Source organism: Aquarana catesbeiana, linkage group LG11 (genome assembly GCF_042186555.1).
Source record: "Aquarana catesbeiana isolate 2022-GZ linkage group LG11, ASM4218655v1, whole genome shotgun sequence".
Lineage (NCBI taxonomy): Eukaryota > Metazoa > Chordata > Amphibia > Anura > Ranidae > Aquarana > Aquarana catesbeiana.
Genome location: NC_133334.1, coordinates 252631400 through 252652237, shown reverse-complemented (window position 1 = coordinate 252652237; position 20838 = coordinate 252631400). Strand labels below are relative to the sequence as shown.

General features: G+C 46.4%; 1 protein-coding gene across 1 annotated transcript in view; it reads left to right on the top strand.

Annotated features, from left to right (window-relative positions):
• The first annotated feature begins 15272 nt into the window (after positions 1 to 15272).
• The window catches only part of KIFC3 (kinesin family member C3), a 32354-nt gene continuing 26788 nt past the window's right edge, over positions 15273 to 20838 (top strand). The window contains exon 1 of the mRNA XM_073605606.1: positions 15273 to 15712. Within this exon, the coding sequence (XP_073461707.1) occupies positions 15530 to 15712 (183 nt within the window). The 5' untranslated portion in view covers positions 15273 to 15529. The remainder of the gene's footprint in view (positions 15713 to 20838) is intronic.

The following is a 20838-nucleotide window of genomic DNA, read 5'->3' as shown; positions in this document are numbered from 1 at the left end:
AATGGCGCCAAACTTCAGTACTTAAAAATTTCCATAGGCGATGCGTTCAAATTTTTTACAGGTTACATGTTTAGAGTTACAGAGGAGGTCTAGTGCTAGAATTATTGCTCTCGCTCTAACGATCGCGGCGTATGTAACCTGTGTGTATCTGGCTCTGATACTAGCCAGTGCCTCACCAGCCACTGATCTCTCGCATGTCCCTGGGCTCCGTACACTGAATGTAACTTGTACACGGCTCTGTACACGGCTCCGTACACTAATTATAACAGATGTACACAGCTCTGTACACTGAATATAACATGTACACGGCTCTGTACACTAAATTCAACAGATACAGTACACGGTCCATACACTGAAGATTGCATGGCTCTGTACACTGAATATAACTTGTATACGGCTCCGTACACCGAATTTAACATGTACACGGCTCCGTACACTGAATATAACAGATGTACACGGCTGCGTACACTGGATATAACATGTACACAGCTCTGTACACTGAATATAACATGTACACGGTCCATACACTGAAGATTACATGGCTCCGTACACTGAATATAACATGTACACTGCTCCGTACACTGAATACAACTTGTACACGGCTCCGTACACGGAATATAACATGTTCACGGCTCCGTACACTGAATATAACAGATGTACAGGCTTCGTACACTGAATATAACTTGTTCACGGCTCTGTACACTGAATATAACAGATGTATACGGCTCCGAACACTGAATATAACATGTTCACGGCTCTGTACACTGAATATAACAGATGTACACAGCTCCATACACTGAATATAGCATGTACACGGCTCCGTACACCGAATATAACATGTACACGGCTCTGTACACTGAATATAACAGATGTACATGGCTCCGTACACTGAATACAACAGATGTACATGGGTCCGTACATTGAATACAACAGATGTACATGGCTCCGTACACTGAATATAACATGTACACAGCTCCATACACTGAATACAACATGTACATGGCTCCGTACACTGAATATAACAGATGTACATGGCTCCATACACTGAATACAACAGATGTACATAGGTCCATACACTGAGTACAACAGATGTATATGGCTCCGTACACTGAATATAACATGTACACGGCTCCGTACATTTGGTTGGTGTGCTCCTGTACCTTTAAGAAGGGGTAGGCTCTCCTTCAGTCCACCTGCCCTCATCTATCCATCAGAATGCATGTGCCTCCACTGTGGGGACACTCATATTTTAGTCTTAGGACCACAGATATCAGGGTGCCGTGACGAGGCTCTGTGGTTTACGCATGCGTTTGCAATTGCGTGCTGACTAAACCCCTGTTTTTAACGCATACTGTTAGACAGGTTAATTCGGTTGTCTGCGAGCTGGTTGGTAAGTAGGCTTGGGTTTTTTCCTGGGCATTCCTCAGGCTTTGTTGTTAATTGAATATAACATGTACACGGCTCCGTACACTGAATATAACATGTACACGGCTCCGTACACTGAATATAACATGTACACGGCTCCGTACACTGAATATAACAGATGTACACAGCTCCATACACTGAATACAACAGATGTATACGGCTCCGTACACTGAATATAACATGTACATGGCTCCGTACACTGAATATAACATGTACACAGCTCCATACACTGAATACAACAGATGTATACGGCTCCGTACACTGAATATAACATGTACACGGCTCCATACACTGAATATAACACGCTACGTCACTTCCGGGTACGGACTCTGCTTGGAACGCAGGTGGAGTGCAAACAGCTCCAACCAGCGGCACGCAGCTATTCCCATACGGGTCTGTTTTCAGGCACATATCTGTACCCTGCGGTAGTAAACTGCTGAATCTTTTTATTTTATTTTATTTATTTTTATCTTTGTTTTTAATGCTAACTCCTTTGAATGTTGATGGAGTTTTTTTGAATAAAAAGTCTTTTTACCTACTACACCATGGGAGCCTCCTATTTTTTCTTTCCATGAGGGAGCCATTGTGAACACCTTAATTCAACAGTACGGAAATTACTTGGATGCTCGGTAGGATTGTGGTGGAGAGGAGATTGTGACCGTGATACCCCATGCAGTCTGCCCCGTCTGGGGTTGGTGGATCCGGGAAGCCATTGGGAATACTTTAAAACCAACAGCACGGAAATCACCCCGAATGCCCTATACGATTGTGGTGGAGAGGAGATCGTGATCGAGATACCCTATGCTGGTTGCCCCTTCTGGGGCTTTTGGATTCGGTGAGTGGGGACCCATAAGGGGGAGCACAAAAGTCACAGAAACCATCTGAGAGCACTCTAGTCACGGTTTTCTCTTGCTAAGAAAATTGCCTGAAACACTGGGTTTTAACAGTTTTTCCACTTTAAGGACTATAACCACAAATTTCTTATTGATTTATATCTGCACCAACCAGTTTGAGGTGCAATTATTTGCTCACTGGACTTTGATTATGATGTGTATATTTTTTTGCACTATATATATATTTTTTTGCACTGTTTAGGCAGAGTATATCATATGTTTTGTGTATTATTTGCACCGGTTAGGTAGAGCACATATATGTTTTATATTTATATGTTTATAGTCATTTCACTTGTGGCGGTATATGGTGCAGACCTATCACAGTTGTAGGGGTCTCAGCACACATCCCTTACATATAGGGTCTGTTCGAACTACCACTGAAGACAGCTCCTTGTTTATTTATTTTTGCTGTTATATCTATTTTTTTTGGTAACTAATTTTTCTGTTGGTATCAGGTACCTCTAATAGGATTAAGGTTGGGGGTAAATCACCTTGGGATATAACATAACTCACAACCCCCCCATACATTATCCCATTTAACCCCATAGGGAGCGCCACACCCCTTTCTAATTTGAATACAACATGTACATGGCTCCGTACACTGAATACAACAGTGTACGGAGTACGGCGTACACTGAATATAACATGTACACGGCTCTGTACACTGAATATAACATGTACACGGCTTCATACACTGAATATAACATGTACACGGCTTCATACACTGAATACAACAGATGTATTCGGCTCCATACACTGAATATAACATGTACACGGCTCCATACACTGAATATAACATGTACGCAGCTCCATACACTGAATACAACAGATGTATATGGCTCCGTACACTAAATACAACATATACACAGCTCCGTACACTGAATATAACAGATGTATACGGCTCCGTACACTGAATATAACATGTACATGGCTCCGTACACTAAATATAACATGTACACTGCTCCGTACACTAAATATAACATGTACACAGCTCCGTACACTGAATATAACAGATGTATATGGCTCCGTACACTGAATACAACATGTACATCGCTCCGTACACTAAATATAACATGTACACGGCTCCATACACTAAATAAAACATGTACACGGCTCCGTACACTGAATATAACATGTACACAGCTCCGTACACTGAATATAACAGATGTATATGGCTCCGTACACTGAATACAACATGTACATGGCTCTGTACACTGAATATAACATGTACATGGCTGCATACACTGAATATAACATGTACACGGCTCCGTACACTGAATATAACATGTACATGGCTCCGTACACTGAATACAACAGATGTATATGGCTCCATACACTGAATACAACAGATGTGTATGGCTCCATACACTGAATATAACAGATGTATACGGCTCCGTACACTGAATATACCATGTACACGGCTCCGTACACTGAATACAACAGATGTATACGGCTCCGTACACTGAATATAACATCTGGCCCCATACACAGATTCCTATTTTGATAACAAAACTTTCAGGCAGTTTCCATTGTGACATTTTGGACTTTGGTTTGTTGTTGTGATAGAGTTTTCAGGGATTTCCCGGAATGAATAATTTTCTAATAATAAGCACGGTAATTATATATAGAATACGGGAAGAAGAGGAGCTGAGTCAGAGTATTGCCTGAATGGCAGAAGAATGACGAATGTCCCTCAGATTCTTAGTGATGTCATACACTTCCTACTGTCTTCCTTATTTTCCCCTTTATTTAGACTTGCGTCTATATGCATAAACGCATAAAGGGCATGCTCCTAGGTGAAGATTTTTGGATTCTGTTTTACGGATCTGAACGCAGAGGACTATAGACTGAAGGACCTATAAATAAATGGTTGTGGAGCGAATCATCTGAGTTTCCATTATTTCTTATGGGGAAATTTGCTTTGATATAAAAGTGCTTTGGATTACAAGCATGTTTCTGGAACGAATTATGCTCGTAATCTAAGGTTTTACTGTATATGCTTTTTCTTTTTTTTTACCGCTGTGTGAATCAGGCCTCCGGCTGGATTCACACCTATGCAGTTTTGGTGCTTTTTGCATTTTGCAGATTTGCACTACAGTCCATTTACCATGGTTTCCTATGGAACACGTTCTGTAGTGCAAATCTGCAAAATGCAAAAAGCACTAAAAATGCAAAGGTGTGAATCCAGCCTAATGCCGCGTACACACGACCGGAAATTCGGCCAGCAAAAGACAGATGAGAGCTTTTCGTCGGAAAATGCGACCGTGTGTATGCTCCATCGGACTTTTGCTGGCCGAATTCCAGCCAGCAAAAGATTGAGAGCATGTTCTCAATTTTTTGGTCGGAAAAAGTTCTTATCCGAAAATGCGATCGTCTGTAGCAATTCCGACGCGCAAAATTCCTATGCATGCTCAGAAACAATTAAACGCATGCTTGGAAGCATTGAACTTCATTTTCTTGGCTCTTCGTAGTGTTGTACGTCACTGCGTTCTTGACAGTCGAAAGTTCAGCGAACTTTTGTGTGACCGTGTGTATGCAAGGCAAGCTTGAGCGGAATCCCATCGGAAAAGCCATCATATCTTTTTCCGACCAAAATCCTGATCGTGTGTACGTGGCATTCAAGGCTGGACTGGCCTACAGGGATACTGGGACATTTCCCGGTAGGCTGCCTGCCCTGGGGCCGCTTTGGGCTAAGCTGTGGCTGCAGCGTAGTGCTCCGCTACAGGCATCTCCCGCTGACACACAGCGGGAGATGCCCGCAGACTGTGTAATCCAGGCACAGGCACTGACTGCAGTGAGGCTGCGATTATGGGCATGGTGATGTCGGTGAGGCTGAGTTTATGGTAACGGTGAGGCTGCATTATGGGCACGGTAAGGCTGCGATTATGGGCACAGTGAGGCTGCTATTATGGGACCGGTAAGGCTACGATTATGGGCACGGTGAGGCTGTGATTATGGGCACGGTGAGGCTGCGATTATGGGCATAGTGAGACTGCATTATGGACACAGTAAGGCTGAGATTATGGGCACAGTGAGGCTGTGATTATGGTCACGGTAAGGCTGAGATTATGGACATTGTGAGGCTGAGTTTATGGGCACGGTGAGGCTGCGATTATGGGCACGGTGAGGCTGCGATTATGGGTACGGTGAGACTGCATTATGGGCACGGTGAGGCTGCAATTATGGGCACGGTTAGGCTGCAATTATGGGCATGGTAAGGCTGCGATTATGGGCACAGTGAGGCTGCAATTATGGGCACGGTGAGGCTGGACATGGTGGGGCTGAGATTATGGGCACAGTGAGGCTGGGATTATGGGCACAGTGAGGCTGTGATTATGGGCACGGTAAGGCTGAGATTTTGGGCATGGTGAGGCTGAGTTTATGGGCACGGTGAGGCTGCGATTATGGGCACGGTGAGGCTGCATTATGGGCATAGCGAGGCTGCGATTATGGGCAGGTAAGGCTGTGATTATGGGCGCGGTAAGGCTGCGATTATGGGCACAGTGAGGCTGCGATTATGGGCACGGTGAGGCTGCGATTATGGGCATGGTAAGGCTGTGAATATGGGCATGGGGAGACTGCATTATGGGCATGGTAAGGCTGTGATTATGGGTACAGAGAGGCTGCGATTATGGACATGGTAAGGCTGAGGTTATGGGCATGGTGAGGCTGCAATTATGGGCATGGTGAGGCTGGACATGGTGAGGCTGAGATTATGGGCACAATGAGGCTGAGATTATGGACACAGTGAGGCTGCGATTATGGGCATGGTGAGGCTGAAATTTTGGGCATGGTGAGGCTGAGTTTATGGGCACGGTGGGGCTGCGATTATGGGATCGGTGAGGCTGCATTATGGGCACGGTGAGGCTGCGATTATGGGCAGGTAAGGCTGCGATTATGGGTATGGTAAGGCTGTGATTATGGGCATGGTGAGGCTGTGATTATGGGCATGGTGAGGCTGTGAATATGGGCATGGGGAGACTGCATTATGGGCATGGTAAGGCTGTGATTATGGGTACAGTGAGGCTGCGATTATGGGCATGGTAAGGCTGAGATTATAGGCATGGTGAGGCTGCGATTATGGGCACGGTGAGGCTGCGATTATGGGCACGGTGAGGCTGCGATTATGGGAACGGTGAGGCTGCGATTATGGGAACGGTGGGGCTGCGATTATGGGAACGGTGAGGCTGCGATTATGGGGGGGTGAGGCTGCGATTATGGGCACAATGAGGCTGTGATTATGGGCGCGGTGAGGCTGTGATTATGGGCAGGGTAAGGCTGCGATTATGGGCAGGGTAAGGCTGCAATGATGGGCACAATAAGGCTGCAATGATGGGCACAGTCAGGCTGCATTGATGGGCATAGTGTGGCTGCATTGATGGGCACAGTGAGGTTGCGTTCGATGGGCACTGGTGAGGCTGCATTGATCTCTTGTACCATGTCTGCAGTCTCTGACCATCTCCTGTATCATGTCTACATATCTTACCATCTTTAGTATCATGTCCTCAATCTCTAACCATCTCCTGTACCATGCCTAAAGCCTCTGACATCTCCTGTACCATGCCCGCAGCCTCTGCCATCTTGACATCTTCTGTACCATGCCCACAGCCTCTGACATCTCCTGTACCATGCCCACAGCATCTGACAACACCTATACCATGCCCACAGCCTCTGACATCTCCTGTACCATGCCCACAGCCTCTGACAACTCCTGTACCATGCCCACAGCCTCTGACATCTCTTGTACCATGCCCACAGCCTCTGACAACTCCTGTACCATGCCCACAGCCTCTGACATCTCCTGTACCATGCCCATAGCCTCTGACAACTCCTGTACCATGCCCACAGCCTCTGACATCTCCTGTACAATGCCCACAGCCTCTGACATCTCCTGTACCATGCCCGCAGCCTCTGACATCTCCTGTATCATGTCTGCAACCTCTGACCATCTCCTGTTTTATATCATGTCTGCAGTCTGGAGAGGAGTCAACAGTGGGAACACCGCCGGGATGGGGGTCATGGAAGAAGTCAGACTTGTGTGGACTGTGGAGAGGAGACCATAGGAAAACCAGAGCCACCAAGCTGGAGCCAACTGACTGAGCTCTGCACGGTGCACCTGAGAGGGGGTCAGTGACAGCGCCGCCAGGCCAGTCTGGGGGGGGGGGGGGTCATTGATGTAAGGGGGGAGTGAATACAATAATGTAAGGGAGCACTGATATAAAGGTTTCCCCCTTATATCATTATCCCCCCCCTTACCTTAATGTATTCACTCTGCGGAAGGTTGTCTCTGGTCATCAGAGTCCCCCCACATTCCTAGAGTCCCAGGTGTCCCCCTTAATGATTGCTCCACTTTTACCGCTTTCAACTGGAATTTGCTGTTATATATATATATATATATATATATCCCTAGCCCTATGTGCTTTCATATCTGTCTTATCTTTATATAATACGCTCTTCAAATGTGCTTTAAAATGCATGGTTTTCCCTTATATGAACAAGAAAATAATGACGTTATGCTGTTGGGCTGGTATAATAATGCTATGGGACTGCAATGAAATTTTTTCCAGGGCTGGTTTTTACTCCCAGTCCGGCCCTGGCGGCATTAGGCCTGATTCACACTTATGCAGGTTGCAGTTTGCATATTGCAGGTGCATTTTGCGTTTTTTCAATACATCCTTTTCGTCCATCGAAGTCTATGGAACCAAAAACCAGAAAAAAGTCCTTTTCATAAAATGCACAGATGTGACATACATCTAAAGGAAACCATGTTAAATGGACTGTAGACTGTTACTGCAAAACTGAAAATGCACTAAAAAATGCCTAGGTGTGAACCAGGCCTGACTGATTTACCAACATGGATAGGCGGCTCAGTTCACACCAACCTACGGTGCTCTGTCTTCAGTCGTGTGACCATCATTGTCACGTCTCATTGGATTGAAAATAACCATCATTTCTTTATCCTTGTGTGTTCACTGTGTGAATGGAGCTTCTATAGCGCAGTTTTCACACAGAAAATACACTATATTACCAAAAGTATTGGGACGCTGGCCTTTACACACACATTAACTTTAATGACATCCCAGTCTTAGTCTGTATGGTTCAATATTGAGTTGGCCCACCCTTTGCAGCAATAACAGCTTCAACTCTTTTGGGAGTTTAAGGTTTAGGAGTGTGTCTATGGGAATGTTTGACCATTCTTCCAGAAGCGCATTTGTGAGGTCAGGAACTGATGTTGGACGAGAAGGCCTGGCTCACAGTCTCCGCTCTAATTTATCCCAAAGGTGTTCTATTGGGTTGAGGTCAGGACTCTGTGCAGGCCAGTCTAGTTCCTCCACCCCAAACTCACTCATCCATGTCTTTATGGACCTTGCTTTGTGCACTGGTCCAAACCATTTGGTGGAGGGGGGATTATATATGGTGTGGAGTTGTTTTTCCAGGGGTTGGACTTGACTCCTTAGTTCTAGTGAAGGGAACTCTTAAGGTGTCAGCATAACAAGACTTTTTTTTGACAATTTCATGCTCCCAACTTTGTGGGAACAGTTTGGGGATGGCTCCCAACATGACTGCGCACCAGTGCAGAAAGCAAGGTCCATTAAGACACGGATGAGCGAGTTTGGGGTGGAGGAACTTGACTGGCCTCCACAGAGTCCTGACCTCAACCCAATAGAACACCTTTAGGATGAGACTGCGAGCCAGGCCTTCTCATCCAACATCAGTGGCTGACCTCACAAATGCTCTTCTGGAAGAATGGTCAAACATTCCCATAGACACACTCCTAAACCTTGTGGACGGCCTTCCCAGAAGAGTTGAAGCTGTTATAGCTGCAAAGGGTGGGCCAACTCAATATTAAACCCTACGGACTAAGACTAGGATGTCATTAAAGTTCATGTACTTGTAAAGGCAGGCGTCCCAATACTTTTGGTAATATAGTGGATAATGATGATGATAATGAGGCGAAGTAGTATGATAATGAAGAAAAGTAGTATGATGAGGAGGAGAAGGATGATGATGAGAAGGAGGAGGATGATAATGAATAGAAATAGTATGATGAGGAGGAGAAAGACGATGATGAGGAGGATGAAGAGGATGCAGAAGGGTATGCCGTATATCACTCATCCTCAGAAATCAGCCAGCATGCTGGAAAATTATCATAAGAGCCCCGACGCTCCCCCAATCAGGAGACAGGTAACAGCCAATAAACAACACACACACCAATCTCTAAGCTGTCACCGTCCACAAATAACAGGAGACCTTCCTCCTGACACCTCTGGTCAGTACAGCAGCCTGGCTCACAGGTCACCTACCACACACACTGCTCTCACCAGTACTTACAGGTTAACTAAACCAAGCAATATTACTTCTAGAGTTAGTACAGACATACAGTCACAGTCTCAACCTGCAAAACCACCAGTATTCATTTTGGCAGCAAATTTCGATTTAGTTTTAGTCTTAGTCTTAGGACTAAAATGGCATTTTAGTTTTAGTCCCATTTTAGTCTTCTGCAATTGTTTCAGTTTTAGTCGTATTTAGTCGACTAAATCTCCAGTACATTTTAGTCAACTAAAATCTCCAGTACATTTTAGTCAACTAAAACTAATTTTAGTCATCTAAAATCGAATGGGTATAATTCAATTGTAATGCATTAGTTAACATTTCTCTACCATTTCCAAACTCATTATATACTGCTGGAGTGAAAAATCTAATATGTTATTTATTATGGCATTGAGGTATGAACAGGCACTACAGACCAGTGTTAATTTTGAAGTCAAATCTCAATTTAGTTTTAGTCTTAGTCTTTTTACTAAAATGCCATTTTAGTTTTAGTCGTATTTTAGTCATCTCAGTTGTTTTAGTTTTAGTGGTATTTTAGTCGACTAAAATAGTATTCATTTAGTCGACTAAGATGTTTTAGTCGACAAAATTAACACTGGCCACCACTAGAGGGGGACTCAACTAAAATCCAGCTGGCTGGACACATTCAGGCAGATTCAAATCTCACACGCAATCTGGTGTACTCTGATGGTTGTGTGGTACTTTGGTGATACCCCCACACGCTTTTGAGATTTCTCAAGATATCCTGTGAGCTGGAATCCTATGCCGTCACTTTTCCCAGACACACATCAGATCCACAGACCCCTGTCTGTCAAGGGGATCTGTTCCTGATAATGTCCACACACTGGTACTAATCTGCATACAATCAGATTGGCTGTCTCGTTCTCTGTCAGCCAAACACAGCAATACAGAGAGGTTCAGCCACACAATAGAATCTGACATCGATTTTTAATAACTTACAAGCGAGCATACAGGCACCGATGATACAATACACACAATACAATCTCACATAGATTAGTAATGACTCATAACCGAGCACACAGGCGCTGATGATACAATATACACACAATACAATCTCACATACTGTAGATTAGTAAAGACATTGAGGGTCAATTCACTAGGAGTTAAACAACGGCAAATAAAATGCGGTAAAATAGCTCTTGCGTTAAATCAGTTTTGAAAGTGCAATTCACTAAGAACTTTGCAGTAAAGTTTTGATAATGCGGAAATGACAGCATATTTTCATGTGGTAATCTATCACATTGAGCTGGTTGCTAAGGAGCAGACCAGGAAGCTGTCAACCGTGTCCTTAACAACAGATGACTCATCAGCTGTCAGCGGGTTCCCGCTGACAGCTGAGTCTAAAGAAAACATGCAATTAAAAATATGAAGAAAAAACACAGCGTGGGGTCCCCCCCATGCAAAAAATGTACAATTGTAAAAAACAAAATGGCGTGGGGTCCCCCCAAAATCCGTACCAGACCCTTATTCCATCATGCAACCCGGCAGGTCAGGAAAGGGAGGGGACGAGTGAGCGCCCCATCCTGAACCATACAAGGCCACATGCCCTCAACATGGGGGGTGCTTTGGGGGTGACATCACCCGGAGACGTCACCGGGTGGCCCGCCCCTTGTGACATCTCTGGCCAGGAGCATGCTGGGGCGGTGACGTCACATCGAGGTTGGGCCACCTGGTGACATCACTGGGTGACTCCTCCCCTTAGCTATTTAAGAACTGTCAGGAGGAAGACAAGGCAGTCGACGGGAGCCTTCTTCGGGGATGGAGGCTTTTTTTTCTTCTTCTTTTACGGGTCTGGCCGTGTGGCGGGCGTCATGATTGACATTGGATCTACTTTGTGGTCAAAAACTGAGTGTGTTTTTTTTTTCTTTTTGACACTTTGGTGAATGAGTAGAGGTACAATGTATCCCATACGCATTCACATAGGGGGGCCATGATCTGGGGGCCCCCTTGTTAAAGGGAGCTTCCAGATTCCGATAATCCCCCCGCCCGCAGACCCCTACAACCACAGCCCAGGGTTGTGGGGAAAAGGTCTTTGTCCCCATCAACATATGGACAAGGTGCTTGTTAAGGGCATGTGGTGGGACCTCATGCCATTTTTTTATTTGATGAGGGGGTTCCCCTTAAAATCCATACCAGACCCAAAGGGGGGGGGGGGGGGGGGGCCCGCTGACAGCTAATGAGTCTTTCGTTGTTAAGGACACGCGGGCGGCTTCTCAGCCCGCTCCTTAGCAACCCCCACACTGTTTCTTACAAATACTGCATGCTATACCGCCATCAAAACCCTGGTGATAATTATTGCATGTTTTTTTACTCTCTGTTCTGTTTCTGAACTGGACTTAAGAGCTTACTGCATGGAATTTTGGCGATATTTACCGGCACATTTTTCATTTTGCCATAAATATTGCATAATCGTTACTTATTTTTTGTGAATTTACCTTTTTTTTTAACCGCATGTGATAATTTATGCAAATGAGTCACGTAACCGTGTTATCGCATGCAGTAAACATTAGTGGATTGACCCTATTATCTGATCCTGATAATATCTTCTCGCTCTTCGGTTATTTCTAGACTTCTCCAATTAATCTGATCCATTTTGAAGTTTGTAATCTTACTTTGTGAAGATCCCCACATATCTACTTCCTTGAATTCTGTAACAGGTTCTCTAGGCCTTGTGAGTGGGCACTGCTGTATTATACATTTCACAGTCTACCTGCTGAGGGGAGGAGTTTCAGGAGGCAGGGGCAATACAGGCAGCAAAGTACCAATCTGATATGTAGTGCTTAGAAATGGAGAAGAAGCTGCAAAGCATGCAGAGAATCCAGGCAGTTGTGGAAAGAGATGGCCAGCAGACAAGCAGCACTCACAATATGAAAGGAGATTGTTCAAGTAAGCATATAATGTATTGTCATGTTAATAATGATTGTTTGTATTGTTATTGCAATGAAGTGTGTGAGGGGACCAGAGATCTCCACCCTCTTCTATATTGGGAGCGTTTTGTCTCTGTATCCACAATCCTCCCAGGTTAACACCACTCTGCCATTCATCAAAGTTCTGTACTCATATGTACTGTATCTTCACCATTCATCAAAGGTCAGTACTCATACGTATCTTCACCATTCATTGAAGGTCACTACTAAGATACTGTATATCTTTTTCGCCATTCATCGAAGGTCGATACTCATACTTATTTCTCCGCCATTCCTCCAAGGTCAGTACTTATATATAACTCTCCACCATTCCTCGAAGGTCGATACTCATACATATCTCTCCACCATTCCTCGAAGGTCAGTACTCATACATATCTCTCCACCATTCCTCGAAGGTCAGTACTCATACATATCTCTCCACCATTCCTCGAAGGTCAGTACTCATACATATCTCTCCACCATTCCTCGAAGGTCGGTGCTTATACATATCTCCCCACCATTCCTCGAAGGTCAGTACTCATACATATTTCTCCACCATTCCTCGAAGGTCAGTACTCATACATATTTCTCCACCATTCCTCGAAGGTCAGTACTCATACATATCTCTCCACCATTCCTCGAAGGTCAGTACTCATACATATCTCCCCAATAATTCCTTGAAGGTCAGTACTCATACATACATACCTCCCAACATTTTGAGATGGAAATGAGGGACACCTACTTGCAAGTGTATGTAGGCATAGGGCTTACCCCCTGTCACACCCCCCTTAAAGGAGAATTAACCAAAAAAAAGTTAATTAAATCTACAAGGGCTTTTTTTTACCACTACTCTTCCTTTATATTGGCTTTTAAAATTTACAAATGCAGCGATTTAGAATTTGGATGAAAGGTTTATCAGTGGGAAACACTTTTTGAAAGATAAAAAGTGCATTTTATATACAACTATATAGATCAGACCAAAATAAGCGACAAATAAGGAGGAAAGAGGGACAGAGGGACATTGTTCCAAATCAGGGACAGTCCCTCGAAATCAGGGACATTTGGGAGCTATGTACATATCTCCCCACCATTCATCAAAAGTCAGTACTTATACATACAGTATCTCTTCATCATTCATTGAAGGTCAGTACTTATACATATATCTCCAGTCTCCACCATTTATCAATCAGTACTCATACATGTCTATACACAATTCATCGAAGGTCAGTACTCATACATATATCTCCACCATTCATCGAAGGTCAGTATTCATACTTATCTCTCCATCTTTACTCAAACGTCAGTATTCATACATATCTCTCCAGGGGTCTTCTGTGGAGGGGGCTAAGCCAGGGTACCTCTGTGGCTGAGTAGGGGGTGTTCTGTGGAGGGGGCTAAGTACAGAGTCTTCTGTGGAGGGGACTGAGTCCGGGGTCTTTTGTGGAGAGGACTGTGTACAGGGTCTGACTGAGTCTGAGGCCTTTTGTGGAGGGGACTGAGTTTGGTGTCTTCTATGGAGGGGACTAAATCCAGAGTTTTCTTTGGAGGGGACTGGGTCTGTGGTCTTCTGTGGAAGGGACTGAATCCAGGGTCATTTATAGAGGGGACTGAGTCCAGGGTCTCCTGTGGTGGGGACTGAGCCCAGGGTCCTCTGTGGAGGGGACTGAGTCTGGGGTCTTCCTTGGAGAGTACTGAATTCAGGGGTTTTCTGTGGAGGAGGCTAAGCCTGGGTACCCCTGTGGCTGAGTTGGGGGTGTACTGTGGAGGGGGGCTAAGTATATGGTCTTCTGTGGAGGGGACTGAGTCCAGGGTCTTTTGTGGAGAGGACTGAGTACAAGGTCTTCTATGGATGGGACTGAGTCTGGGGCCTTTTGTGAAGGAGACTGAGCCCATGTCTTTTGTGGCGGGGACTGAGTTTGGTGTCCTCTACGGAGGGGGCTAAATGCAGGGTTTTTCTGTGGAGGGGACTGAGTCTGTGGTCTTCTGTGTAGGGGACTGAATCCAGAGTCATTTATAGAGGGGACTGAGTCCACGGTCTCCTGTGGAGGGGACTGAATCCAGGTTCTTCTGTGGAGGGGACTGAGTCTGGTGTCCTCTGTGGAAGGAACTGAGTTCAGGGTCCACTGTGGAGGGGACTGAGTCTGGGGTCATCTATGGAGGGAACTGAGTCTGGGGTCTTCTTCGGAGGGGGCTGAGTCCAGGGTGATCTCTAAAGGGGATCAAGTCTAGGGTGGTGTGGAGGGGACTGAGTGCAAGGTGGTCTCTTAAGGAGACTAAGTCCAGGGTGGTCTCTGAAGGGGACTTAGTCTGGGGGGGTTTCTGAAGAGGACCGAACCTGGAAAGCCACTGAAGGGGACTAAACCTAGGGTGGTCTGTGAAGGGGACTGAGTCTGGGGTGGTCTCTCAAGGGGGCTGATCCCAGGGGTGGTCTCTGAAGGGGACTGAGCCTGTGGTGGTCTCTGGAGGGGACTAAAGTTCAACATCACGCTGCAATACAGCTGACATGTTTTGTTGTCTGCACAGACAATGACGTCTGCCACGAGGAAGCCTCAATCCTCTTAGACAGATGGCGGTCGAGGGACTCCTGATTATCCTGAGACATGCCGAGGGGTGTGCAGATTAATCAGGATATGGAGCTTGGTGTAATCACTGCTATTCCACCACTGCTCATTATCTGTAATTGGGTCAGCTCTCTCCTATGTGGACAATTCTCTGAGTCCATCCTCTCACCCTCTGTACGGCCTCCATTGTGTAAGCGCTGCGCTTCTGCCCTCTATACGCCCCATGCTATGAGCGCTCCGTTGTTTCACCCTCCATATGCCCCCATGGTGTGAGCGCTCTGCATCTGCCCTTCGTATGGTCCCAATGGTGTGAGCGTTCCGCATCTGCCTGGAGTCTATGGATGTCCCTCTGGCACAGAAGAACCTCTGAGGGATAAGTCATTCTCATACCATGTATGTCCTCTGCTCACTCCTATATCTCTCCATCCAGAACTTTGTTGGGTTCCAGCGGACGGAGATCACAGACGGCAATGTCAGTGAGAGAAAAATGAAGAAGGGGGCAAAGCGGCGTCCCACGCGGGACAGGACTGGCCTATCATTGCACACCGCACCCGCCACACCCACCATGCCGCAGGTGAGACGCACTGCTAATATTTAATATGCTCTGTATCATGTAGTATATAAATGTATGGGGGGTGTCAGAGTTTCTGAGTGATATGAATGACGCTATTCCAGCGATACAGTGACCCAAATAATAAAGACTGCATTATTCCCACATTACACCGTAAATAATAAAGATGGTGTCATTCCTGCATTACACTGTGAATAATGGGAGATAGCATTATTCCTGCAGTACACCCAAATAATAAAGATTTTGTTATTCCCATGTTGCACCATAAATAATGGAGATGGCGTTATTCCTGCGTTATACTCTAAACATTCCCGCTAGTCTCACCACTTTTCTTGTACGGTGTTTCCTGGTGATTGCTACACCTTTGTGGGGGGGAACTACAATAAGCATTTTGGAAACTGAAGTCCTACGTTGGTGTGACCAATGGGGAGTGAAAGATTTCTTTGTGGGAGTGGTTGTCTGTTGCCTCTCTGACATCACCCATTGGGCATGCCGATAATATCAGCATCTTTGGACTGACTGGGGGGTAACGATCGGCTGACGCGTGCATTAAAATCAAATGTGTACTGAAGGACCACCATCTGTCTGCTCATAGCGTCACTTTCGATAATCTGTTTAATAATGAAAATATATAAGAACTGAATTTTTATTGCAAGTGGTTCAGAAAATGTCTGCGTCCAGTAACAAATTGTACCACTAGCTAATCAGAACTCAGCGACTCCCAGCACTTTGTACTAGGAAATCCCAAACTTCCATGAATCAACATCAAATAATGGCAGATGTCAACCATAGACCAATCCTGGGAGATAATGGGCCGGGATTATGTGAAAAAACCTGATCCCCACCCGTTATCACAGAGCTACCCTCTACATCAGAGTCCACAGAGTTTTCCTTTACATCAGAATCCGCGTGGTCCCCCCTTACAGTGTAGGAATGTAAAGGGGGATGCTGTGGAAATTCTAATGTAAGGGGTCTCTAGTCACCAGAACCCCCCCCCCCCCTCGTTACACAAGAATTCACAGAGTTCCTCCTTACATCAGGGTCTACAGGATTTTCCCCCTTACAGTGCAAGGGGGAACTCGGTGGACCCTGATGTGAAGGGGAATGCTGCGGACCCTGATGTAAAGGTAAACTCTGATGTAAAGGGGAACACTGCAGACCATAATGTAAGGGGGAATGCTGCAGACTCTTGTGTAGAGGAAAACTCTGATGTAAGGTCGTCTCTGATCACTAGAGCCCCCCCCCCCCCTTTCATCAGCATCCACAGCATTCTCCTTTACATCAGAGTTACCATTTACATCAGGGTCCCCAAAATTACCCGTTGCACTGTCCTGGCTCTGCCCCCCCCCCGCCCAACCAAAGCACCTTTTCCCCATGTTGATGGGGACAAGGGTATCTTCCCCACAACCCTGGCCGACGATTGTGGGGGCATTCGGGCAGGGGGCTTATCAGAATCTGAAAGCCCTCTTTAACAAGGGTTAAAGCCCCCAGATCCTGGCCCCACCCAAATGAGTGGGTACCCATTCACCAAAAAAAGTGTCAAAAAGTAAAAAAAACACACCCAAATACCCCACCCCCCCCCCCATGTTGAGGACATGTGGCCTGGCATGATTCAAGGGAGGGGGGGTGCTCGCTTGTCCAGCCCCCCCACCTTTCCTAATCTGCCAGGCTGCATGCTCGGATAAGAGTCTGGTATAGATTTTGGGGGGACCCCACGCCGTGATGATGTCACTGGTTGTTCTTGCTGACTACTTCACCTTAAGGACTTATCAATGGACTTATGTATTAATATACATTCTATTTGGCAGCGCCACTATGCCCGTTTTTTCTTGTTTCTGTTACAGCATGCCATATTTGTGTAGGAGGGCCAGAAATGTCCTGTTATGGCATGCCGTGTGTGCAAGGGGTCAGAAAGGTCCTGTTACAACATGCCGTGTGTGCAGGGAGCCAGGAAGGTGCTGTTAAGGCATATAGTGTATGCAAAGGTCCGGGACGGTCCTGTTACAGCATGCCGTCAGTGCTGGTTTCTGTGCCTGGGGTGCCCCAGCTTTACACACACCCGACTGCCTTTCATTTGGAGACGATTAATCACAAATTGTCATCTAATAGACTCGTATTAACCGACCGGTTCTCACCGCAGACTTAGGAATTACTGTCATTTTTGATTACATCACCCGTGTCACCTGCCAAGTGTCATCTCATTCACTTGAGAGAATCCACTGGTGAGGCGGTGCCGGCATACTGGCTGCTGATAATAATAATCATATAGTAATAATAATGGCACATATTTGAGATGCCAGTGGCCCTTACCCCCTACAGGCTGTTGATAGTAATAATAATGATACATCGCCCATGGAGTCTGGCTGGCATCATCTCAATAATAGAGTTTGTGCTTGGGACCTGTTAATTTATCTTAAAGCTGAACTCTAGGCACAAAAACTTTCCTTTTAATACAGTATTCCTCAATAGACACAATGCATATAAACCCTCCTTGTAGGCACCGTATGCCTTTACAAACCCAGATATTACCTTGTAAAAGCAGCAGTAACATCATCAAAGTGCTGTACATAGCCTATGCAGAGAGCAGAGCTGTGTGAGGGCTCCAGCAGGCTCCACCCACTGCAGAAAACTACATGAGGGGGCGGAGACGTGACCAGTCATCCTGCACAAAGAGAGAGAGCAGCAGTGAGTGGTCTTTATTATAGGAAGCCCCTCTTCCTTTTTAGCCTGGAGTTCACCTTTAATATTCATCGTCTGGTGGTCAGAGGTGCAGACAAGCTTTTAGTTTTGAATGGAGTGTGGGAGGTTTTGGGTTTTATTGCTGCCCCTCTGTCAGGACAGGAAGTGATGAGAAATATCTCCCATGGGGACAAAGACACAGGGACAAATTATTGTAAGGGTTACTTCTAATGAGGATAATCCTGTCCAAAATCTCCCTAATAGGGTCACAGACAGAAAGTTCTCTGAACTCCATCCAAAAGTAGAAAAGCAGGGCATCTGATGCTGGAGCCTTCCTCAGTGATGAGTCATTTTGCTGTTCCATGTTGCAGTTTACAAATATGGGTACTGCAATATAATATATAGCTCCCACAGTGACCTTCACAGTGCTTCTTAATGGAGAGTCTCTGTCCTGTCCTGCACCATCTATCTGTCACAATGCTGAAGGAGAGCTCTGTTTTTATGATTATGTCAGGATCCCTCCAGTGTCTCCTCCTGCACTGATTGTCAGGATCCCTCCAGTGTCTCCTCCTGCATTGATTGTCAGAATTGTTCCAGTGTCTCTTCCCGCACCGATTGTCAGGATCCATCAAGTGCCTGCTTCTGCACTGATTGTGAAGGATCCCTCCAGTGTCTCCTCCTGTCCTTGTTGTCAGGATCTCCCCAGTGTCTCCTTCTCCACTGATTGTCAGGATCTCTCCAGTGTGTCCTCCTCCACTGATTGTCAGGATCTCCCCAGTGTCTCCTTCTCCACTGATTGTCAGGATCTCTCCAGTGTGTCCTCCTCCACTGATTGTCAGGATCTCCCCAGTGTCTCTTCCTGCACCGATTGTCAGGATCCCTCCAGTGTCTCCTTCTCCACTGATTGTCAGGATCCCTCCAGTGTCTCTTCCTGCACCGATTGTCAGGATCCATCAAGTGCCTGCTCCTGCACTGATTGTCAAGGATCCCTCCATTGTCTCCCCCTGCACTGATTGTCAGGATCCCTCCAGTGTCTCCTTCTCCACTGATTGTCAGGATTGCTCCAGTGTCTCTTCCTGCACCGATTGTCAGGATCAATCAAGTGCCTGCTCCTACACTGATTGTCAGGATCCCTTCAGTGTTTCCTCCTGCACTGATTGTCAGGATCCCTCCAGTGTGTCCTCCTCCACTGATTGTCAGGATCTCCCCAGTGTCTGCTCCTGCACTGATTGTCAGGATCGCTTCAGTGTCTCCTCCTGCACTGATTGTCAGGATTGCTCCAGTGTCTCCCCCTGCACTGATTGTCAAGGATCCCTTCAGTGTTTCCTCCTGCACTGGTTGTCAGGATCCCTTCAGTGTCTCCTCCTGCACTGGTTGTCAGGATCCCTCCAGTGTCTCCTTCTGCACTGATTGTCAGGATCCCTCCAGTGTCTCCTCCTGCACTGGTTGTCAGGATCCCCCTTTTGTCTCCTCCTGCACTTATTGTCAAGGATCCCTCCAGTGTCTCCTCCTGTCCTGATTGTCAGGATCTCTCCAGTGTGTCCTCCTGCACTGATTGTCAGGATCCCTCCAGTGTCTCCTCCTGCACTGATTGTCAGGATCCCTCCAGTGTCTCCTCCTGCACTGGTTGTCAGGATCACTCCAGTGTCTCCTCCTACACTGATTGTCAGGATCCCTCCAGTGTCTCCTCCTCCACTGATTGTCAGGATTGCTCCAGTGTCTCTTCCTGCACCAATTGTCAGGATCAATCAAGTGCCTGCTCCTGCACTGATTGTCAGGATCCCTCCAGTGTTTCCTCCTGTCCTGATTGTCAGGATCCCTCCAGTGTCTCCTCCTGCACTGGTTGTCAGGATCCCTCCAGTGTGTCCTCCTGCACTGATTGTCAGGATCCCTCCAGTGTCTCCTTCTCCACTGATTGTCAGGATTGCTCCAGTGTCTCCTCCTGCACTGATTGTCAGGATCCCTTCAGTGTCTCCTCCTGCACTGGTTGTCAGGATCCCCCTTTTGTCTCCTCCTGCACTGATTGTCAAGGATCCCTCCAGTGTCTCCTCCTGTCCTGATTGTCAGGATCCCTCCAGTGTGTCCTCCTCCACTGATTGTCAGGATCCCTCCAGTGTCTCCTTCTCCACTGATTGTCAGGATTGCTCCAGTGTCTCTTCCTGCACCGATTGTCAGGATCAATCAAGTGCCTGCTCCTGCACTGATTGGCAAGGATCCCTTCAGTGTTTCCTCCTGCACTGGTTGTCAGGATCCCTTCAGTGTCTCCTCCTGTACTGATTGTCAGGATCCCTCCAGTGTCTCCTCCTGCACTGGTTGTCAGCATCCCTCCAGTGTCTCCTTCTGCACTTATTGTCAAGGATCCCTCCAGTGTCTCCTCCTGTCCTGATTGTCAGGATCTCTCCAGTGTGTCCTCCTCCACTGATTGTCAGGATAGCTTCAGTGTCTCCTCC